Source organism: Myotis davidii, unplaced genomic scaffold (assembly GCF_000327345.1).
Source record: "Myotis davidii unplaced genomic scaffold, ASM32734v1 scaffold299, whole genome shotgun sequence".
NCBI classification, from domain to species: domain Eukaryota; kingdom Metazoa; phylum Chordata; class Mammalia; order Chiroptera; family Vespertilionidae; genus Myotis; species Myotis davidii.
In genome coordinates, this window is record NW_006293088.1 from 4,979,705 (window position 1) to 5,003,664 (window position 23,960).

General features: G+C 53.8%; 1 protein-coding gene across 1 annotated transcript in view; it reads right to left on the reverse strand.

Annotated features, from left to right (window-relative positions):
• TNFRSF8 (tumor necrosis factor receptor superfamily member 8) overlaps positions 1-23,960 on the reverse strand; it is a 43,178-nt gene that overhangs the window by 8,291 nt on the left and 10,927 nt on the right. Inside the window, exons 4-12 of the mRNA XM_006766792.2 lie at positions 22,062-22,155; positions 21,513-21,673; positions 18,955-19,071; positions 15,714-15,866; positions 9,700-9,793; positions 9,321-9,454; positions 8,018-8,119; positions 7,880-7,933; positions 637-662 (exon numbers count right to left, since the gene is read on the reverse strand). Of these exons, the coding sequence (XP_006766855.1) occupies positions 637-662; positions 7,880-7,933; positions 8,018-8,119; positions 9,321-9,454; positions 9,700-9,793; positions 15,714-15,866; positions 18,955-19,071; positions 21,513-21,673; positions 22,062-22,155 (935 nt within the window). The remainder of the gene's footprint in view (positions 1-636; positions 663-7,879; positions 7,934-8,017; positions 8,120-9,320; positions 9,455-9,699; positions 9,794-15,713; positions 15,867-18,954; positions 19,072-21,512; positions 21,674-22,061; positions 22,156-23,960) is intronic.

The window sequence follows — 23,960 nt, forward strand, 5'->3', positions numbered from 1 at the left end:
GGATGAAGCTGGTCTCCGAGGAGGCAGCTCCGGGCAGCGGCTCAGAGCGCTGGCGCTGGAGTCACAAACCGGGGCTCAAACCCTAGTGGGTCTGCTCCCCGCTGCGGAGCCACCTTCCCTGCTGGGCCTCAGTGCCCCCTTTTATAAGCGGGACCTCCGCGTGCCGTGAGGACCCCCTGAGATGACGTTGAGGGCGCACAGAGCGAGGTGCCTGCTCCAGGTGAATGCTCGGTATGGGGCAGCCACGTGTTTAAAAGTCTTGCTACTGATCTGTCAGCCCAGTGCGAGGACAGGACGCGGGAGGAGTGAAGGAGAAAAGGAGAAGCAGATCCAGGCTTCCTCGTGACCTGACCACACCTGGCACCCAAAGCAGCCAAAACCAAGCCCGTGGTCTGGCGGGCCTTTCTGGAAGTCCCCGGCGAGAGGAGCCAGGAGCCAGGCCGCTGAGGGTGGGGGAAGGGACAGCATCCTGGGCCAGGGCGTGGCTCAGAGCTCCCTGCCCCTGCCCCTGCCCCAGACCCTCCCGCCCCAGACCCAGCAGGGGCTGGCAGGGGACCAGGCGGCTCTCTGCAGCAGCAGGTCTGCGGAGGAGTCAGACTTAGGGGCACCCAGCTGGGACTCGGGGCAGCTACTTACTGTCTGGTTCCTCGGGGACCTGGAATCTGCAAAGAGAAAAAAGGGACAAGTTCACCAAGGAGGGTCTGGCAGCCCTGGGCCCTGCCCGCCCCACACGTGGACAAAGGCCTCCCCTGGCTCCCCCGTGGGAGCTGATGCCCCATTGGGCCCTCTGTCTGGAGAGCAGAGGGCAGGTTTCAGGGTCCGTGCCTACTCCCAGGCCCGGCCACAGGGGCTCACTGCCCAGTGCTCACTTCTCCGGGGCTGTCAGAGAGCAGGGGACTCATCTCTCCTCCGGCCCTCAGGCCCCTGGACCCCTCCCCAGTCCACCTGCCCCCCCACCCCACACCCCTCTCCACACACACACAGTTCAGGGGAAGCATGTGCTCGCTGGAGCCAAAGAGGCTCCCACTGACTCAGAAATTGTCACCACCTTGCAGCACGCGGGGCCTGAAGAGCCCAGAGCTCCCCAGTCACTGTGTGAAGCGCACGGAGGACCTCGAGGAGGTGACAGAGGGGCTGGCGGCCCTGAGGACGCTCCTGAGTCGTGTGCCAGGCGAGCCTGAAGCCAGATGATCCTGGAGCGCTTTGGGCCCGGGCCCTCTGAGTGTGATTTTCTGTGACCTGTGCTTTTAAAAGCCCATGTGACCGCCTTCGAGGAGGACAGCTGCTCACCAGTCCTCCCCCTCCTGCAACCACACCCTCAGTGGGCTCAGGAGGTGCTGACACCATGACTCTTAGGGCTCGACCTTTATCCTCTCCTCCCACGCCCTATCCTCCACTCCAATTGTTTTCTCATATTGAGTGGGATGCCAGGTCACAGCCAAGTGTAAGCTATGGCCAGGCATCTGGTCTGTCCTAGAGCAAACCGGCTCCCTGGCTCAGACCACGCTTCCGGGACGCACAGCCTTTTCGGAGTCCGGGAGGCCGCCTGTGGAGACTCGGGATCCTGTCAGGTGCACACCTGACCGGAGAAATCAGCTGAGTCACCTCCAGAACATTCCCCCTGATTCCAGCAGCTCCGAGGAACCACCAGCCCCGAATCCCAGCTAGAAACTCATGGGAGGCCCAGCAACCACGGTAACAAGTGAGAGGGGCCGGCTGAGCCGTGTGGACACATGTTGCCCATCAACAGGCAGAAAGTGCCTAACGGGGAGACAGACCAGAACAGCCATGAAAAGCAGCACATGTGCACAGGGACCCAGTCCTCCGTCCTGGATGTAACAAACGTGTCGCACTACACTGCCTCTGACAACTGCTGCTCCCAGCAGAGTGGTCACCTGGGGAGGCCGGGCTCACTGCCACCGGCGGCCACTGTCCACTGCCCGAGCCAGCACTTGGCGCCCTCTCTGGCCGGAGGCACATTCTTTTAAATGATGTCAGTGACACTGAACCTCTCTCCTTGGAGAGTGATTCTGTGTTTTGCCAACTTTGCCTGGTGCCAAGTCACTGGGGGGAGGGAGGGGTGACACAGGAACAAGACAAAATAAATAAAAATGATAAAACTCAGTCTTGGAGGGGACGTCGGTAAACACGTCCTACGAATGTTTCCTGTGAATGCTTCTTGAGAGCCAGCTGGCCATGAAAGTCTCACACCCTTTGCCCCAGTAACCCCCCTTCGGGGCACACCCTCAGGAAATAACTGGAAAGATAACAAGGCTGTGCACAGCCTGGTATTTGTAAGAGCGACTGCTGGGAGCGGGCCAGATGCCACGGTCCCGGAGAGGAGGCCTCCTGGCAGTGAGACCCAGCACACAACGCCACCTCGCCCGGCCTCAGTCATCTTAGCTGCAAAATGGGGATGGGTCGTGCCAACGTTGGAGGGTTTTTGTGAAGATTAAAGGAGATCTCGAAATTGAAGGGGCCCGTGACCGATCACCCTGAGAGTATGCCCCCTTGATCTGATGTCATTAAATGACCCTCCCCCCGGTCCGTCCCCTACCCTAAACCGATAACCCCAATCAAATCGGGACAGAAACACTTGGCAGGTTCCAATAGAAGGGCCTCCTCCAACATAACGGAGCGGTCCTCCTCAACACTGCCAAGGTCAGCCGTGGGCAAACTATGGCCCGTGGGCCAGATCTGGCCGTTTGAAATGAATAAAACTATTGGGAAAAAGACCGTACCCTTTTATGTAATGATGTTTACTTTGAATTTATATTAGTTCACACAAACACTCCATCCATGCTTTTGTTCCGGCCCTCCGGTCCAGTTTAAGAACCCATTGTGGCCCTTGAGTCAAAAAGTTTGCCCACCCCTGGCCAAGGTCATCGGAAACAACAGAGATCAGAAACATCACAGCCCGGAGGAGCCTAAGGAGACCTGACGACTTAGCGTCACATGGTGTCCTGGGTGGGCTCCTGGAACTGCCCGGCCGGCGTGGCTCAGTGGTTGAGCATCGACCTATGAACCAGGAGGTCATGGTTCAATTCCCGGTCAAGGCACATGCCTGGGTTTTGGGCACAATCTCCAGTGGGGGGCATGCAGGAGGCAGCTGATCAATGATTCTCTCTCATCATTGATGCTTCTATCTCTCTCTCCCTCTCCCTCCCTCTCCGAAATCAACAAAAATACATTTAAAAAAATAAATGTTAAAAAACTAAGGTGATGTGAATAGAGGATGGGCTCTACTGAACAGCCCCGTTTCGATGTTGCTTATTCACTATCACGAATGAATCCTTCTAATGTCAGATGTTAATAACAGGAAACTGGGTGGGGGTACATGTCTATTATTGTCTCAGGCTTTCTGTAAATCTCCTCTAAAAAATAACGTCTACTTAAAATATGTTGGCATTCAGCCCTAGCTGGTTTGGCTCACTGGATAGAGCGTCGGACTGCGGACTGAAGGGTCCCGGGTACGATTCCTGTCAAGGGCATGTACCTTGGTTGCAGGCACATCCCCAGTAGGGGCTGTGCAGGAGGCAGCTGATCGATGCTTCTCTCTCATCGATGTTTCTAACTCTATATCCCTCTCCCTTCCTCTCTGTAAAAAATCAATGAAATATATTTTAAAAAAATGTGTTGGCATTCAAAAGGGGAGGCGCCCAGGACGCTGCCTGGCACCCGGCAGGCCCCAGGACGCTGGCGCTCTATCACCACAGAGAGAAAGTCAGCACTTGACACTGAGTCTCAAGAGGAAGCACAAAAGGCAGAATCCAGCAGGTGCCAACATCCGCCTCCCGCCGTGTTACAGCCCACGTGTGCACTTTGATAAAGACTCCGAACAAACTGTGCCAAGCACAGAGGTCGGATTTCGTAAGAGCTTTTCCCCTAAAAATGTTGCTTCAGTCCGCTGCCTTCGTCGATTGGTTTCACTCCTTTTGGAATAACTATGATCTTCCCATAACCGCATCCGGCACCCCAGGACGTGAGTCCAGGGACACTGGTCATCAGTGGCCCTGCTGCGACGGTGCCTGGTGTCCTGGGGCTGCCCTGCGGCCACCTTGCTGAGCACTGCGTTCTGACTCCCAAGGCATCGTCCCTTCCGTCCTCCTTACTCTCCCTTTCTGTCCCATCCCCTCTCCGGCCTGAGGTCCAGCTGCTGTGGGAAGCAGAACAGCCAAGGAAAGGGTTTGGCCCAGAGGTTCAGCCAGGCTCTGGCACTGGCTCCCTGACTCCAACCCTGAGCTCCCTGGAGAGCTGGCAGACTCCAGGGCAGGGCAGGAAAGTACAAGCTAAGCTGGGAAAACCTTTAAGAAGGGCTCCCGCCCTGGCCAGTTTGGCTCAGTGGATAGAGCGTTGGCCTGCAGACTGAGGGGATCCCAGGTTCGATTCTGGCCAAGGGCACATGCCTGGGTTGCGGGCTCAGTTCCCAGTAGGGGGCATGCAGGAGGCAGCCGATCAATGATTCCCTCTTATCATTGATGTTTCTATCTCTCCCTCCCCCTTCCTCTCTGATCAATAAAACATATTAAAAAGAAAAAGAAGGGCTCCCAACACAAGGATGGGAACAAACGGGCACAGGAGCCAGCTGGAAGTGGCCCCCCTCGGCCCAACCGGGGACAATCTGAACCTCAGACTAAACGCCAGTGGCAGCAGAATAAACTCGGCACGCACACGTCGGGTAGAACCACAGTGAAGAGAAGGAGAAGTCTGACAGAGGAACAGGCTTTTCACGGCCTCCAAGTAGCGCCCCTCAAAGGCGGAGCCATTACCACGGAGAGAAGAGCAGCCTCCGCAGGAGAAGCCTGGCAGACACCACCCTGGTCATCTGATCAAGGGCTCAGTGTGACCCCCACCAGCCACGGGACCAGAGGGACCCGGGAGGACGGAGGCCGCCAAGAAGCGCTCAGCGTCACGATGGGGCTCTTCCCACCAAAGGTGCACCACCTGGATCCAGTCGCAAGGACACACCAGGCAAAGCCGAGGTCAGGGTGGAACCCTCCCACGTGGCCAGGTCAGGAAGGTGCAGGGCGTGACAGGCGCCGACCAGAATCACCGAGACACGGCAGCCAAATGCAGCAGGAGACTCTGAACGGAATGCTTTTGCTGCAGGGGACCTTGCTGGGGGGAATGGGGAAACCTGAACGGGGTCTGAGAACTCATTGGCGGTAACACATCAAGGCAGATCCTCTAGTTTAGATGGCTTGACTCCGGTTGTGTAAAAACATGACTTATTCGTATGAAACACACACACACACACACACACACACACACACACACACACACGTATCAGAGATGACGGGCCTTACGTCGGTGACTTAGATGGTCCAGGGAAAAGGAGTTCTGGGTACTGTACTTGTGACTTTCCTGCGAGTTCGAAATTATTTCCAAATGACGACACACCATTTTTTCCAAAGCAAACCTGCCTGAGTGAACTGAGAAAGTCATGACTTTCGTGTCCATCAAAAGGAAGGAGGAAAAGAATTTTAACGGTGTTTCCCGACCAGGCGTGACCTCCCGCCAGGGGCCACCTGGCAGTGTCTGGTGACATGTTGATGGTCACACTGGGAGGTGCAGCAGGTACCTGGTGGGTCTGGAGACCAAGGAACTGGCCAGCACCCTCCAATGCACCCGACAGCCCGGTCCCAAATGTCGATCGATGAGGGGGTGAGACCCTTTTTACAAAAGCCTCGCCACCAACAGTAACAGCGAGATCCCGGTCAGACTGCTTTTACCCACGTGGCCTTACACAAGTCCCCTCCTTCCTGTGCCTCTGTCCCTCCTCCGTGAAATGGAGGCATCAGCAGTGGCTGCCTTGCAAGGATGCTGAGAGGGGTCAAATGAGATCATGTATGTGCTTTGCAGATGCCTGCCACCAAGGACACACGGCACAAAGTTAAATCATTTCAAGAGCAGAGCTGATGGGGGAGCATCGAATGGGCACCTGCCCGGATCTCCAATGTGCTCCGTCAGGCACCAGGCCCCCCGCAACCCTGCTGTTCCCGGAGGGGGCGGGCAAGGCGCACACTCCCTTCCTGCTAGCCTTCCGCCCCTTTGAGCAACTGACACAGGTCTCAAAGCCCAGGAGAGCGACGCAGTCACCTCCATTCTCAGCACAGGGCCACTCGGAATCCCACAGTGACACGATTGGAGTATATGAGTGAGCGAAGAAACGCATGAACGTTCCTCCACTGCTGCACACCGCAGCTGCCTCCACACGAATGGGCATCACCGGCTCAGTCCGGGCTCATCCTGTGCCCTGCATGCCCTCCCCTCCCTTCCCTCTCAGCCTGGGGACCCCCAGGCACCCACCGGAAGCCAGAGGGCCAGACCCGGCCACCCCTGAGTCTCAGGGCTCGGGGTTCCTTGTAGGTCTGGCTTCTTAAGGGAAGGTGCTTTTCTCTCTCTCTTTCTCTGTGTGTGACAAAACTGCTATCACAAAGGATCGAAGAAAAAAATAAACTGACGGCAATGGAAATTCTAATACTAGAAAAATGTCAAGAAAGCAAACCAGGGTTTCAATGAGATACTGAGCCTGACAGCTCATGGAAAAAGGCTTGAAACTATCAAAACACGAAAAACCCCTGCGGAGGGAACACTAGCACCTGCTTGTGAAACTCATCAAATTCAAAACAACCTCGGTGGACTGTTTTTCAAGCCCAAGTCAAAAGTGGGGCTAGGGCAAGCCTCTCCAAGGGGCGTGGGGGGAGGGGCAAGGGGGCCGTGACTTGGCCTGGGGCCCACCACTGGGCTCTGGGTGGGCAGGGGCTGGACAAGGCTTGGGGGGTGGAAGGCAGAGGGGATGGCGCCGGGCCTCTACAGTCAGAGCAGCAACCTCAAGGACCAGCACTGGAGCCGGAGCCCGAGGGGCGCTTACGAGGAGGTGTGGCCCTGGGCCAGGTATCTGCCTCCTTAAGGGTCATCACCCATCTCCCCTGGGGCTCCTGGGAGACTAAATAGGGGAGGGAGCCTGCCCTGCAACCAGAAGGGACACTCAGACCACTCATGTTCGCTGCTTCCTCTGTGGCCAGGGCCCAGCGCGGAGTGTGCAGAAGACCTATGCCCTGCCCTGTAAGGGCTGCCCAGGAGAGGGGCCCTGGGCACAAGACCCCCACCAGGTGGGTGCTGCAAGAGCCTGCTGCCTGGGTGGGTGGGGAGGACCGGGGCTCCGGAAGGCTGCCTGGAGGAGTTGGCCTGGAGGCTGGGCAGGGATCAGAGACAAGGACCAGGGAAGGGTTCAGAACAACCTAGCAGTGAGGAAGGCCTGGGATTCCTGGTGAGGTCAGGCCCGGGCACAGGCAAGTCAGCAGACTGCAGCCGCTGTTCAATGCACACGACGCCCGCAGGCGCTCTGCACAGGCCCAGCTCCACCCACCCGCACGCCCGCCCTCGGACTAGGTCCCGCTGTCCCCATCGTAGGGATGAGGGAACTGAGACACAGAGGAATTAAGTAACCTCCCGAGGTGTAGCTTGTAAGTGGTGGAAGCAGGATTCCAGCCTTATCAGCCTGCCCTGCTGACCCCTATGGCCCTCGGCTGCCGGAGGAGGGGAAAGGGGGTGGAATGTAAGAGAGGGAGGCTGGGAAAGAAGAGAGGAGGGAGGGCATACCCTCTCTCCCTCTCTCTCTCTCTCTCTCTCTCTCCCCCTCCCTCCCTCTCCCTTCCTCTCTGAAATCAATAAAATATATATTAAAAAAAGAAAGAAAGCCTTAGCCGGCGCAGGACGTGGCACAGTTTCCGCCACATTGCATTCCCTTTGCAGATGAGGTCACAGAAGAGGAGCAGCTTGTGGGATGCCATCAAGAGGGAGCCCCACGCCCAGGGCCCAGCCTGCTGTGTGTCCCTGCGGCTCAAGCAGCCCCTCCCGACCCCTGACCACTTACCCGCAGCCTCGGGCTTGGGCCGGAAGGTCTGGACCGGGTAGCACAGGTGGAGCTCTGGAATGACATCAGGAGGGGACTGGAGATGCCAGCCTCCGAGAGAGCACCCGCCTCCCCAGGCCCCGCGGACACATCACTCACTCTGCTGCATCCACTTCCAGCAGGCCCTGCGGTGGCACAGGAGGAGGGAGCCGGCGCAGACGACCACCGCCAGCAGCGCCAGCAGGCAGAGGAGCACGGGGCCTGCAACACAGAGGTGGGCCTGCACTCTCCGCCCCAGAGTCCACTTCCCAGGCTGAGCCAGGGGCCCTTGCTGCCCCACACGGGACAGCCCTGCTGTCTCCACGGGGCTCCCAGGACTGAAACCAGACACAATACCTGGTCCAGCCCTCACCCACCTGCCTGCCCTCACCTGCTCCAGGAAGCCCGTCAGGGTGGATTGATAGTGGGGAAAAGGGCAAACCATTTCTAGAGGGTGGGCAATGGAGGAGGCAGGCGGCCAGAAGGCAGAACGGAAGGACAAAGCGCGAGGCCTGCGGAGGAGGCGTGTGATGGGCGTCCCCTCTGGACTGGAAGCTCCATAAAGCGCTCTCAGCCCTAGGCCGCAGGTGCCATTACAAACACGGGAAACTGAGGCTCTCAAAGGTGAAGTCAAGGTCACCCTGAGGGTAAAAGGCAGAATCTCGGCTCCAGCCAGGCCAGGGGGATTCCAGTGCCCACGCGCTGAACGCTATCTGGGTGTATCTCTTTACGTCCTAGTATTTAACTTGCCTCCCTTCTTCTTTTGTCGCTTACGAAGATCGTGTAACTAGTTACTGCTTTTCGTGCACGTTTAGATGCTAAAAAAATGTGGTTTGTGCCCATAAATGCTTCTCAAACTTTAACGTGCAGAGGACTCTCCGGGGACTGGGGTAAAAAGCGGATTCGGATTCTGTAGGGCTGGGTGGGGCCATCGTTTGTTTTTCTAACAAGTTGCTGATGCTATGAGTTCAGGGACCAGGCTGAGGACCGCTGGCCTGAGGACCGCCGCCACCCGGTGTGCAATGCTGGAACTGCAAGTCCTAGAATGCATTGCCCTTAGAGCAAATGTCTGCAAGGGAAGGTCTGGCCGGGGTAGCTACATACTCCCCTGCATGGTGCGTGCTATGACAGCTCTACATGGGAGAAAACGGGGGCTCAAGGGCATGAAGCAACTAGTCCAGGTCATAAAATCCTTCACCAAATACTTCCTGAGTAGCAATTATGGGCCACGGGGAGGAAGCTGTGAATGAAATCCCGACCCGCAAGAATTAATGGGTGGCAAGTGGCAGACCCACAGCCCAGGAAGCTGGAAACCCGGGGTCCACCTTTGGCCCCCTACCCAGTGGATACTGTAGACCGGGGAGAAGCCCCCTCCTTCCGCCTGCCTGGGAGGAAGGCCCTGCCTCCTGGGGGTGATCATTACCTGAAACCAGGATGGGTCTCCCCGCGGAGGAGAAAGAGACAGGAGCACTTGTTGAGAGGGAGGCGTCCTCCCGGGCATGGGTGGCACCTCCTCCATGCCCCTTTCCGGCCAGGGAGATGTGGGAGGCGCCGGTGCTGTGGGCAGAGAAGCCAGAGGTGAGGCTGAGGATGCAGCCGGAAGAGGGGGCTTGCTCAGGAATGCTTCCCTTTCCCCAGATACCATCCCCAGGCAGGGGCTGCACTTCCAGGCTTTCTGGCTTGGTGCCAGCACAGAGCTGAGCACACATTCTCCAAAGTGACTTTGGGGCTTGGCACAGAGCTCCAGCCTGGACCCCACCTCCCTTTCCAGTCCAGTTCCCCAGAAGGAGCCACAGAGTCACCTGGTCGGCACCTCGCCATCCTCTGGGTTGGTGCTGCGGTTAAGGTGGGTCCCCAGGTGAGGCGGCTCGTCGGTGGTGTTCCTCTCAGCTTCGCCTGCAAAGAATGGTCTTCAGAGTCAGTGCCAGGAGCTTACCCAGCAGGGACTGGTGGCCTCCAGGAGACCACACGGCAAGGCCCCAAGGACATTGCAGTTGGGCAGGTTTGTGTCCTGGCTCTCCTCCTCCCTTCACCTACCCACCCCACCCTCCTTCTTTCCTTCCATGCAACAGTTCTTTATTGAGTACCTACTATGACTCGGGGTGCGGGAAGCTATCCATTGTCAAACACTATCATGAAAGCGCAACAAGGAACTCAGAAAGCTGATGAACCTTGAGCTCTAGCAAGGGCTAAAGCTATGCACCGATTGTTCTGTCTAGACAGTGGTGGCTTGAAGCAATTTCCTGACCTAAGAGCCTTTAAGTAAATCTTTACTAATATTTACTGACCTTTGAGATAGTCTGTCTGCTACCAGATTGCTGTGCCTGAGGGCAAGATGCGTATCTAAAATTGAATAAAAGCTAACAGGTCCAGGGCTTCAGGGAGCTTTTCCTCTAGAGCAGTGGTTCTCAACCTTCCTAATGCCGTGACCCTTTAATACAGTTCCTCATGTTGTAGTGACCCCCAATTTCATTGTTACAAATTGAACATAATTAAAGCATAGTGATTAATCACAGAACAATATGTAATTATATATGTTTTCTGATGGTCTTAAGCAACCCCTGTGAAAGGGTCATTCGACCCCCAAAGGGGTCGCGACCCACAGGTTGAGAACCACTGCTCTAGAGGACAGTTTCCACCTGGCTCCCCCATGGTTTCTACATTCATATCTCTTGTCTCGTGTTTTCATGTGTGTGTCAGCCCCTTCTCCAGATCCTGAACCCTTGCCATGCTGGATGTGGCCCCAGGGACTGTGCTGGGAGCTGGGATAGAGCAATGAGTAAAATACACAAGATCCCACCCTCGGGGACTCACGGGCAGTGAGTATGATTCAGGTGTCACACAGAGCATGACACCTGGAGCAAGGGACTCAACCTCTCCTGAACGGGGGGCTTCCCCAAGGAGGGGGTTGCTGGGATATGAGTCCACGTGGGGGTATCGGCAGAGGACACAGAAGGTGGGAGGCCCAGGGTGGGAGAGAGGAGGGCACGGCGGAGAGGCTGGTGGGAGGCCGGAGAGGCTGGGGGTGGCCACAGCAATACACTCAGGTCTTGTGCACACCCTTATTCACAGAGCATTCCTCACAGCCGTCAAAGAAGTGGGAACAGCTTAGATGTCCCTCAACTGGTAAATGGGTCAACAAAATGTAGTATACCCGTCCACTGGAATCTTGTTTGGCAATAAAAGGAACAAAGCGCCCTGCCAGTGTGCTCAGTGGTTAGAGTGTTGGCCCACCCATCCAGGTTCATTTCCTGATCAAGGGCACACACATACCTGGGTCGCAAGTTTGATCCCCAGCCCCAGTTTGAGGCATGTGTGGGAGGCAACCAATCAATGTGTCTCTCTCACATCAATGTTTCTCTATCCCCCTTCCTCCCTCCCTTCCACTCTCTCTAAAAAATCAATGGAGAAATATCCTCGGGTGAGGATTAACGAAAATAAAAATAGAAGGAACAAAGTATTAACACATGCGACAGCATGAACGAACCCCACGTGTGTCATGTCCAGTGAAAGCAGCTGACACAGAAGAACACATTCTGAAAATGTCTCTAAGGGTCTAACCTAGAGGGACAGGAAGTAGATTAGTGGGTCTCCGAGCTGGGGATGGAGGGAGGGGTGGGGTGGCTATTAATGGGCACGAGGTTTCTTAGATCATGGTGTTAACCTGAAAGTAAAAAGCCAAAGTGAGAGGCAACAAGGGTTTATTTGAGGTAAAAAAAAAAAAAAAAAAAAAAGTTATCTGGGAAGCCCTGATTCAGACAGAAACCCGAATGGTGTTCTGATTAGGAAGCAAAGGCGGGGGTGGTTACGAGAAAGGGAAGGGGGGCGGTCACATCAGCAGAAGGAATATTACGTCAATAGAATATCAATCACATCAGCGAAGGGGAGGCATTGCTATAGGTGCAGATAAAACAGCTCCGTGTGGTCAGTCCTAAGGATGGCTTTCCTGTCCAGCCCCGTAGTCATCTGCCTGGCATTCCTCATATCTGCCTTCTTGTTATCTCTGCAAACAGTTCTTCGGAACACGAGGTTGCCTAGGCCCAGTCCAAAGGCTCATTTGCCCAGTTCTAACATTCCGAAGGTTTGAGGCATAAGGCACGGCTCTGACACCACTTTAAAGTGGCTCCCTTTATAGTTCCTAGATTTTTTAAGTGGTGATAGTTTCATAACTTTGTAAGTTTCTTTTTTAAAAAAAATATTTTTTTATTTATTTCAGAGAGGAAGGGAGAGGGAGAGAGAGATAGAAACATCAATAATGAGAGAGAATCAATGATCAGCTGCCTCCTGCACGCCTCCCACTGGGGATCAAGCCCATAACCCGGCATGTGCCCCGGCATGTGTCCTGGTTCATAGGTCAACACTCAACCACTGAGTCATGCCGACGGGACTGTAAGTTTCTTAAAAATCATAGATTTGTACACGTAAAGGGAATAGATTTTATGGCATAGGAATTATATCTCAATAAAGCTGTTTTTAAAAATCAAGTCTTAAATGGAGACATCTGTAATAGTGTCAACAATAAAAATAAAGAAAAAGATAAGTAAAAATAAAGTCTTTCTCCCCAAAGCAATGATTTTTTTAAATAGGTTTTTATTGATTTCAGAGAGGAAGGGAGAGGGAGAGAGAGATAGAAACATTAATGAGGAGAATTATTGAGTAGCTGCCTCCTGCATGCCTCACACGGGGGATGGAGCCTGCCACCCAGGCATGTGCCCTGACCAGGAATTGAACCGTGACCTCCTGGTTCATTGCTTGATGCTCCACCACTGAGCCACGCCAGCTGGGCCAAAGCAATGATTTTAATTAGTGATGGGATCAGTGTAGGTATAATTCCCCACCTTGCCCACATCAAGACCCTTCTCTACATGACTCTGCACTACCTGGGAAGTCATATTTTTTAGATATGTCTACTTAGGTAAGGAAAACAAAAGAGAAACAAATAGGACTGCATCAAAATAAAAAGCTCTTGTGGAGAGAAGGAAACCATTAACAACAACAAAACCCAAACTACTGAATGGGAGAAGACATTCACCAATGACACATCCAACAAGGGGTTAATATCCAAAATATATAAGGAACTCATATACCTTAACACCTAAAAGACAAACAACCCGATGAAAAAATGGACAGAGGACCTGAATAGACATTTCTCCAAAGAGGACATACAGATGGCCAACAGACATATGAAAAGACTCTCAACATCATTAATCAGGGAAATGCAAATTAAATTACAGTGAGATACCAGCTCACACCTATCAGATGGCTATCATCAATAAATCAACAAACATGCCTTGACTGGTTTGGCTCAGTGGATAGAGCACCCGCCTGCGGGCTGAAAGGTCCCAGGTTCGATTCTGGCCAAAGGGCATGTACCTCGGTTGTGGGCACATCCCCAGTAGGGGGTGTGCAGGAGACATCTGATTGATGTTTCTCTCTCATCAATGTTTCTGGCTCTCTATCCCTCTCCCTCCTCTCTATAAAAAAATTAATAAAATATATTTTTAAAAAAATAAAAAAATCAGCAAACAAGTGTTGATGAAGATGCAGAGAAAAGGGAACTCTTATGCACTGCTGGTGGGATTATAAATTGGTGCAGACACTATGGAAAACCATACGGAGGTGCTTCCAAAAATTAAAAACAGAACTACCATATGATCCAGCAACACCACTTCTGGGTGTTGACCCAAAGAAACCCAAAACACTAATTCGAAAACACATATGCACCCCTATGTTCATTGCAGCAGTATTTACAGTAGCCAAGCCATGGAAGCAACCTGTGTCCATCTATACTAATAATAGAGGAATATGCAAATTGTCCAGGATGCCGTCACAGTAACGACCGTACAGCAGGCTACGTGGGGTGACAAGGTAGGCAAGGGGGTTAGTGAGGGACGACCAAACAACTAAACAGCAGGTTGCGGGGGGGCAACGAGGGCAGCAGGGGGGGCAGTTGGGGGTGACCAGGCCAGCAGGGAGGGAAGTAAGGGGCAAACAGGCCAGTGGGGGACAACTGGAGTGACCAGGCTGGCAGGGGGGGCAGTTAGGGGCAATTGGGCCAGCAGGCAGAGGCGGCTAGGGGTGATCAGGCAGGCAGTCAGGTGAGCAGTTAGGAGCCAGCGGTTGCGGATTGTGAGAGGGAGGGATCTCGGATTGGAGAGGGTACAGGCTGGGCTGAGGAAACCCCCACCCCGTGCATGAATTTCGTGCACCAGGCCTCTAGTTCATACATAAATGGATAAAGAACTAGCGCCCTCTACTGGCAAAGCTTAACATCATGCTCACAAGGAGAAATGCTTCAAGAGGGTCCTGATGGTGAACTGGGAGCTGAGAGGCAATCCATTGATAACAAGCACACCTTCTAGAAGCCATCGCTTGCCCTCTGTTCTTTCACTGCTCCTTTTTCATAGCATTCTGCTCTCACTGTGTGGATGTAACAACTTCCTGAATTTTTCTGTGGACACGTTTAAATATTTTTTTAACTTTTTAAATTTATTTCAGAGAGGAAGGTAGAAGGAAAGAGATAGAAACATCAATGATGAGAGAGAACCATTGATCGGCTGCCTCCTGCAAGCCCCATGCTGGGGATCAAGCCCGCAACCCCGGGCATGTGCCTTTGCCCAGAATCGAACGCGGGACCCTTCAGTCTGCAGGCCGACGCTCTATCCACTGAGCCACACTTGCCAGAGCCGTTTGAATCTTTTAAGTTCTCGGCTATTCCTAGGTTCATCGTTGCTTCAGCTGCAGGAAGTTTTCCTGTTCGTGCATCTTGTTATTCTCTGGTTTTCCCTGAAGCCTGGACATCTTCACTGCTCGCTCACGTTACTTACAAAGGACTACTGGCCACTCCAGGAGCTGGTGGGGTTCCTCGTGCTGTGGTGTCAGTGTGTCCTTTCCCCACTGGGTCTCTTCCCAGAGCAGGAGGTCTGCCTGGCACCCCGGCCTGCGGGTGGGGCCTGTGGGCTGGCGTCCTCCCCTCGGTGACAGGGCAGCGACAGACCCTGCACAGGCCGTGCTCCCAAACACACAGCGAGGGCGTCACACCAGAGCGGCAGCACCGCGCGGCGAGCCCTGGCTTCCCACAGAGACCCCTTCAGGGTCTTTAGCCAGAAAATTGATCATTTTCCCCAGGAGGTAAAAGCCCAGGCACCACCTGCCCAGACTGCTCAGTGTCCATGGTCACCACTGGTATAGATTTTTTAAAACTTTATTTTAAAGAGGAAGTTATACTTAGCAATTCTCCATTTCACTCCCGTCATTCAGTGGGTTTGCCTGCTCTGAGCCCAGAGCTGCTCTGGGGGGTCTGGTGAGCAAGTCACCTCTCTCCTCAGGAGTGAATTCTGGGGTGAGCTTCCCTCCCCTGGGCTTCGCTTGTCACCCCCCTTTCCTCTCTTCTCTGCTTCCTAGGGGTGTGGGGGGCCCTCTCCGCTGCTGCAGAGCCTGCTTTCATTTCTTTTCAGTCAGAGTTTCGACTTTTCTGCAACCTGGCCACTGTCCACCGGCTTGACCTGGGGGCCTCTTTCCACGTGTCTATCTTGAGTCAATCAAATCGCCTTGCAAATAAGTCGAGATTTTACCAGCCCAACAATTTCAGGAAGGAGAATTCTTTTTTTAATCATCATCAGAAATTCTGACCAAAATGACAAATGTGGATTTCATGCCGCTCACGGGATCTAATTATTCAAAGAGCAAACAAAGCCCGAACCCGGCCTAGGTCACAGCTGGGGTCGCAGGCCCTTTGCCTCGTGGGGGTGGGAGCGATACGGCTGCCGGCTGCTGGGCACAGACCTCAGCCCCCGGTCGGGGGTGCGCGGCTTACCCTGGCATGTGGTGACCACCTGGGGTGGGACAACAGGGCCGGCGACGCAGCGGGCACAGGAGTTGGTGGCTGACGTGACACAGATCATGCCAGGTCGACATTCACAGACGCGGGAGGAGTTCCACGTGCAAGGTGTCTTCTCCACGAGGTAATCTGAGGGGCACAGGGAAAGGGAGAATGGAGGGGGGCAAGGGCAGCGGGTGCAGGAGACCCCGGAGGGTAGGGGTGCATTTGCCCAGGAGCAATTATTCACCTGACTTCCCCATCGAGCTGGCCTTCGGCCCGCTCCGAATAATGCCGCTGAGCAAAAGCAGACAAGAAAGGAGTCTGTCCCACACGCTTCCGCTCACAGAAAGTGCTGGAAAGTGCAGCTTATTCCATAGTGAGGAAGCAGACGGACTGCTGGGTGTGGGTGGGGGGCGGGGCGGGGGGAGGGAAGATAAGGGGCATGAGGAAGCTTGGGGGGAGATGGGTGATTATTACCTTCACTGTGGGGCGGTTTCACAGTCCCATACATATGTCAAAACGTATCAAATTGCACACTTTAAACACGGGTGTTTTATGAGACATCAACTATCCTATATAATAAAGAGCTAATATGCTAATTAGACCGGATGGCAGAATGACCTTCCAGAATGACCTTCTGGAATGACCTCTCCCGCTCCCTCTCCCTCTCGGCCAGAGAATTTCATGCCCCGGGCCTCTAGTATCTCAATAAAGCTGTTTGAAGGCATCCAGAGGGCAGGGTGACTGGGCATGGGGATAGATGAACCAAGACTGACCCCGATTCTTTGAAACTGGTGATCATCCATCCCATTCCCGATCCCCTCTACTTCTGAACAAGTTTGAAATCGTCAACGATAAAAAGGCTTTTTTCCAACAGCAAATAAAAGGCTAGAGCTTTCATAAAAGAAAAGGTATAATAACGCACCTATATATGTTTGGAGACATTTTGCATCCTCTATTTATGTGAGAATAGTCACTGCCTCAGATGAGACCAGTGTGACTTGCTCAGTAAGAGCCCTTCTTCTGGGCCGTTTACTGAGAGGCCTCACATGATACAGGGAGGGGCCACACCCCCGGAAAGAGCGGGAACTGGCGGGCACCGGGGGAGTTTGTGCAAAGGGCAGGAGTGAGATGACTGGGGATGATGACAGCTATCACCACTACTGTGGCTATTCATATCATCATGTGCGTGCGAGGCAGTGTTCCTAACGCTCTATCTGATTCATTCAGTTTCATCTATTTCGTCCCCACAGCTCTCTGCGATAGCCCTATTATTACGCCCATTGTACAGAAGAAAAAACTGAGGCACGGGGAGGTTCGGAAGCTGGCTGGAGTTGCTAAGCTACCAAGTGGTAGAGCCAAGATCTGAACCTTGGCACTTGGGCTCCAGAACCTGTGCTCTTAGCCCCTCGCTGCCCCTCAGGCTTCCATTACGAGTTAAAGGAGTGCTCGGGCCAGAGCCGGCTCTTGTTTCTCCATCTGACGATGGCCACAGCAACAGTCCGGGCCCGTCTGCTCTTCCAGGGCTCTGGCACTCACACACCGAGAGGCTCGATGCTCCCCTTCCCTTAACTCGCCTGGGGTCTGTGCCCACCTCAACAGGGAGAGGTGGTGGAAGTCGCGCCGTGTGAGTCCAAGGCAAGGTCATATTTAAATTCTACCAACCATGTTGGACAGTATCTTTTCCTTCATCATCTTACCAACAGATATCAATCTTTCTAATTTGGGGGGATCTTATAGGTAAAATAATGGCATCTTATTGCATATCTCTCATTCCTAATGAGACTGATCATTAAAAATATTTTTATTAGGTGCCGAAACCAGTTTGGCTCAGTGGATAGAGCGTCGGCCTGCGGACTCAGGCGTCCCAGGTTCGATTCCGGTCAAGGGCATGTACCTGGGTTGCGGGCACATCCCCAGTCGGGGATGTGCAGGAGGCAGCTGATCAATGTTTCTCTCTCATCGATGTTTCTGACTCTCTATCTCTCTCCCTTCCTCTCTGTAAAAAATCAATAAAAATATATTTTAAAAAAATATTTTTATTAGCTATGGTATATGATTTTTGTCTCCTATGAATGGCTCAGTTTTATAGATTTTGTCCATTTTTCTGCTTGGTTGTCATTTAAAAATAAACCTGAAGTCATTCTTTATTTTTAAAAAAAAAAGAAGAAGAAGCGATGTGGCTCCTCCAGTCCTCCCCGCCCCCAGTCCTGGGACCCAGCCACCAGGCCGCGAGGAAGGCCAGCGTGAGGCCCCACATGGCAACTGGCATCGGCCCCCAGAAACGCAACGAATAATGCTCAGATGCTTCCAGCCTCCAGCCTTCGAGTTTTCCAGCTGAGACCCCAGAGTCGTGGAGCAGAGACCAGCGGTCCCCCAATGTCCTGTCTGAATTCTGACCCCCGGAATCCATGAGGACAGCCAGTGGCTTGGCTTTCGTACTGAGTTTTGAGAGAATTTGCTACGCCGCCTCTCCTGGAACAGCGGCCCCCAGGGACAGACTGCTCTTCCCTGTCTGGTCTCCCCCACGCTGGCCGGGGTCGCTGCCTGGAGAAACCCCGGACAAGGAGACAGAGTCATTCCTTCCTGCGATGGCCTCTGTGACGAGCCGGATGCTAACAACCTAAGAAGCCTGAGTCCTGGGCCACCCCCCGGACCCGTGTGACCCTCCTGGACGTCACAGGGCAGTTGGTGGTGCTACGAGGCTGCGGGGAGCTGGCCCCCGGGAAAGCACCTCCAGATGTCAGCCTGCTGTGCACACAGCGGCCACCCCCTAAGTATCTGCTCCAAGAGGCAGCGCTGTGTGGGGACCAGAGCCCAGAACCTGGCGGAGACACCTACGTCAGACTCCATCCCTGCCACTGTGGCCTTTGTGGCCCCTTGACTTCCCTAAGCCTCAGTTTCCTCTTCTGTAAAATGGGGACAAGTGCCACCTGTGCACCACACGATAGTTATGAAAATAACGGATGAGTTTGGAACAGGGAGGCGGCTGACAAAGGTTCGCTTGCAGGAGGGAGTGAGGGCATGGAAGGTCTCTGAGAAGGGGTTGTTGCCATCACAACCCCTACCATGAGGGGGAGTCACTAGAAGCTGACAGCTCAAGACACTGGAGAGCTGAACCAGGCCCAGCCCAAGACCGAACTCAGAGCTCCCCACCCCCAGCTGCTCAGTCTCTCCTGCAAGACACCCACCCCCCACCCCGGGAGGCGCCCCTGGTGCAAAGACGGGCTCCTACCTCCCGAGCAGCTCACGCAGGCTGTGCAGCGGCCGTCCCTGTCCAGGTAGTAGTCCCGCTCACACTGCTTCCTGCAGTCGGCGGACCCGAGAGGGCACAGGCGCTGTGGGGACAGCCCTGGGGGAAGAAGCAGAGACAGTCCGGGTCAGGCCACCTGGGCAGAGGCCTCACCTCCCCGCAATCACTAAAGCCCCCCCAGCTCCGTGGCCAAACCCCACACACATCAGGTCCTTCCCCAAAGCAGGTCATGAGGCTCAGAGAGGGAAGGGCTGTGTCTAAGGCCACACAGGAGATGAGCTCTGAGCCCCCTATACCTTTGGTCTCGCCCCCGCCCCCCAAACCATCCACCATTCCCACTATGCCAGGACCCTCTCTCCACGCTCACTCCTCAAAGCTTTGACAGCCACTTGCCCTTTGAGATCAGCAATGAGGCAAGGAGCTCAACCATCACAAGGTCTATTCAAGCAGACAATGCAATAAGGCAAGAAAAATAAATAGAAGTGACAGTTTTTAGAAAGGGAGATATCCATCTGTTATAGACATGATATCCCCGAGTGCCCAGATAATCCCAAAGAATTTGCAGGTGCATCATTAGAACTAACAAGTGAACGAGCAAGGTAGTTGGATACAATGTTCCGATATCTGAGTCAATTAAATGTCTGTATATGTGGGATGAGCTATATGGAAATACTGTTTTGATAGGTCAGCCAGTCAAATATTGGCAATTTCACACAGTTCAAAAAGAATTGGAACATGACGTATTGAAAAAGATATCGTTGGATCATCACCAGAAATATCAAATACCGCCCTAACTGGTTTGGCTCAGTGGATAGAGCGTTGGTCTGTGGACTCAAGGGTCGCAGGTTCGATTCCGGTCAAGGTTCGATTCAGGTTCGATTCTGGGTTGCAGGCACATGCCCAGTGGGGAGTGTGCAGGAGGCAGCTGATCGATGTTTCTCTCTCATTGATGTTTCTAACTCTCTATCCTTCTCCCTTCCTCTCTGTAAAAAATCAATAAAGTATTTTTTTTAAAAAAAAGAAATATCGAATACCTAGATCTCCAACAAAAACATGTAAACATCTCTACATAGAAAAAAATAATAAAGCATTATTAGGAGAATTTGAAGAAGGCCTAAACAAATGCAGGGCTATGCCATGTACTCAACACTGCAGCAGTGGATTCTCTCCAAACTGATCAACAGCTTCACGGCCACCCTTATTGAAATCTCAATAGGACACTCTGTGGGATTTGAAAAGCTTATTCTAAAATGTATGTGTTGTGCAGTGGTTGAGCATTGACCCATGAGCCAGGAGGTCACAGTTCAATTCCTGGTCAGGGCCCATGCTGGAGTGTCAGTAGGGGGTGTGCAGGAGGCAGCCAATCGATGATTCTCTCTCATCATCGATGTTTCTGACTGTCTCTCCCTCTCCCTTCCTCTCTCTTAAATCAATTTAAAAAAAAACGTTAAAACTAACTTTATAAATGCATGTGGAAACGAAAATTACTAGAAGAGCCAATACCAGAACAAAGTTGAAGAAGTTGCTCAACCATCCAGGAAGACTTACCGAAAAACGACAGGAATTAAGACAGTACAGTGTTCACACAACAGACAAGAAGACTCGTGGGACAGGAGACAAAGTGAAGAATCACCCCCACACAGACATGGACTTGTGACATACATTAAAGCTGGCATGCAAAGCTGCGGGGAAAGGACGGTTTATTTGGTAAATGGTGTTGGTTCAACTGGATATCCACGTGGACACTTTTACCAGGACCGCTGCCTCACACCATACGCACGCACCACGGCAGATGGCAGAGCTCAACATGGAAGGCGAAGCAATAGTGATCCCAGACGATAAACACAGGATGACTCTGAGAGCTCGGAGCGGGGGACGTCTTACAAGGCAGAACACAGAAAGCGCCCGGCACAAAGGAAAAGATGGACCCATCCGACTGCATTAAAATTAAGAACACCTCTTCAGGAAAAGACACCGTGAAGAGAATGAGAAGGCAAGCCACGGGGTGGGGAACGCATTTGAGCACAACTGTAGGACAAAACCCAGAATTATACGAAGTCCTACAAGTGAATTTTTTTTAAAAAGCAACAAGAGAAACGAAAAAATTACATTCGCACCAAGATTTTTCAGTATTCAGTATAGCCCCAAAGGGGAAACAACCCAAATATCTATCTAAATAAGCCGTGTAGTGCACCTCTACCGTGGGAGGCTATTAAGTAACAAACAGGGGAGACTGGAGGCCCCAACCCGTCGCCATGGGAACCAGGAGGGCGCCAAACCGACACCTGCAGAGGCTCACCTGCTCAGTTGCAAGCAGCAGCACCAACCTGAGAGTCCGGCACTCGGGAGGCACCCCAAGCTGCTGGTAAGAGAGTGGGTGCCCCCACTGTCTACTCTGGCTCTCAAGGCCTCAGCCTCTCCTCCCCACACTGGGAGACCACAGCTCAGGGCCTGCCTGCCCGGCCCACCCCGCACAGGTCACCCACCGATCAGACACCGTTGCTATGGGAAACAGCCTGTAGCTCCTCTGCAGAAATTACCTGGATCCAGCCTGGGCTTCCCCACGGGGGAGAGGGAGTTGGGAGCCCTCATCATTTTGGAATCAGCTTCGGGGGTGAGAGGAGTGTCCCCTTCAAGAAGCGGGGTCCTGGCATCGGAGCTGGCTGAGGTCAGGGTGGGCTTGGCCGGAGGGGTGGTGCCGCTGGGAAAAAAGCCAGAGATGGAACGGACGGTTCTGTTGATGGGGCAGGGGAGGTCTGTGCTCAGGGATAACGTTTCTATGGCACAGGGGGCCCCAGACCTCCTGCCCACAGCCCCCGGCGAGCCCCCTGTCAGGGAGCCAGGGATGTGTTTTGTACGCCTCTGGGCCTCCTGTGCCTCCTGCGTAATCAGCGCAGGCAGAGCACACAGTAGGGCCTCAAATGACTTTCAGGGATGGCCTCTCTCCACACTCACTGCTGTGCCCGGAGCCCAGGCACCCTGTGCTGAACCCTACCTGCCCCCCTCCCCCAGCCCAGCTACGGTCCAGGCACCCTGTGGGTGAGACAGCCCCACACTTAGGTGAGCTGGATGGGAAGGGCCGGAGTCACCTGGCAGGCGCCCTGCAGTCCTCCGGGCTGGTGCCACAGTCAGGGCTGGTCCCCGGGGAAGGGGACTCGCAGACGGTGTCCCTCTGCGCTGTGCCTGCAGGGGACACAATGCCTTCAGACTTGGTATTGAGGAGCCCGAAGACGCCAGAAATAGACTTTTACCCACCGCAAACCAGGGTCAGTCCTGGGTGGGCACTTGGCAAACGCAGTGGCATCTGGTGTTCACACCTGCCCAGCCTCCGTTCCCCTGGGGGTAAAGCAGCCTGATTTTCCCTGGGACCACCCCCCCATCTCAGTATCTGTTTTAGGGCTGATTTTTTACCCACCGCAAACCAGGGTCAGTCCTGGGTGGGCACTTGGCAAACGCAGTGGCATCTGGTGTTTTCACCTGCCCAGCCTCCGTTCCCCTGGGGGTAAAGCAGCCTGATTTTTCCTGGGACCCCGCCCCCCCCATCTCAGTATCTGTTTTAGGGCTGATTTCCTCCCCTCCCCCTTCCCTTCCAGGAGTAGCCATGGGGCCAGGATGGACCAATCAAATTATTCCATTTCTTCCATTCCTCTGGCCAGGATGGATTGGCTCAGGGATGGGCACGTGACCTAAGCCACGCCTGTCTGAGAGGCAGTGTCAAGGTTTTACTTTTGGTTGTTGGAAATGTAGGACGAAGAAGCGGTCTCCCCGCTGGGGTTGGGTAGGGAGCAAGCCTGAAGCTGCTGGGAGGCGTCTTACAGACACCTAAGCATAGGGGATAGCGATGAGAGGTAGGAAAGGACGGGGCGCCTGGATCCAGCCATACCTGAAGCTACCCAGAGCTGTCACCAGGCTTTTTAGTTACATGTGCCAAACATTTGAGATTTTGCCACTTGCAACCCAAAGAATCCTGAAGACTAATGGGTGGAAGCCGAGTGGGGCGGGTAACTCACAGCGTTCGCCATCAAGTGGGCCTGGGTTTACCTGTCACCCCTATCGTGTCGTAGCCGCACCAGACAAGGCAAAGGATTATAGTAAGAACACCGTCTTCCCCAGGCTGCTGTCGGGACAGAGCGCTGCCCCCATGTGCCTACCACATGGTGGGACACCCAGCAGGTACCCAGGGAGTACCATGTCCCTTTCCGCATCTGGACTCCTGCCCCATCGCTGAGACAGGACCTGGGGGTGACCTTCAAACCCTCGCCCGATGTTCTCCGCTCGGTGGTCCTGCTCGATGTGCCTGCCACCTGGACCTCCGTTTCCTCCCTGCACGATGGAGCGCATGCCGTCTGCCTCGTGGGATTATGTGAATTTCAGGAACAGGAGCTGTGCAAGCTCTTAGCTGGGGCTTAGCGAGAACTGAACTTGACCCAGAAACTACTTTCCATTTTACAGTTGGAGAGATCTTGCCTCTCTGGGAGAGCCCACGGGGGAACCTAGAAGTTAGCCAGGGTTTGGCAGCCAAAGGCTGAGCCCTCCCAACGCGGCCCTGTCCCACAGGAAGGTGATGAGACCACACGGGTCATTTAAATCTTCTAGGAGCCACATTAAAAACAGTACAGCCCTGGCCAGGGTGGCTCAGCTGCTTGGGCATCAGCCCGTGCACCAGAAGGTTGCTGGTTCAATTCCCAGTCAGGGCACACGCCCGGGTTGCAGGCTCGATCCCTAGAAGGGAGCAAGCAATCGATGTTTCTCTCTCAGCAATGTTTCTATCTCTTAAAAAGAAACATGTGAAATTAATTTAAATATGTTTATTTTACTCAATGGATCTAAAATATCATGTCAGCAGGTAATCAATATAAAAAATAATTATGAGCCCTAGCTGGCTTGGTTCAGTGAATAGAGCATCAGCCTGTGGACGGAAGGGTCACGGGTTTGATTCCAGTCAAGGGCATGTGCCGGGTTGCGGGCTCGATCCCCAGTAGGGGGCG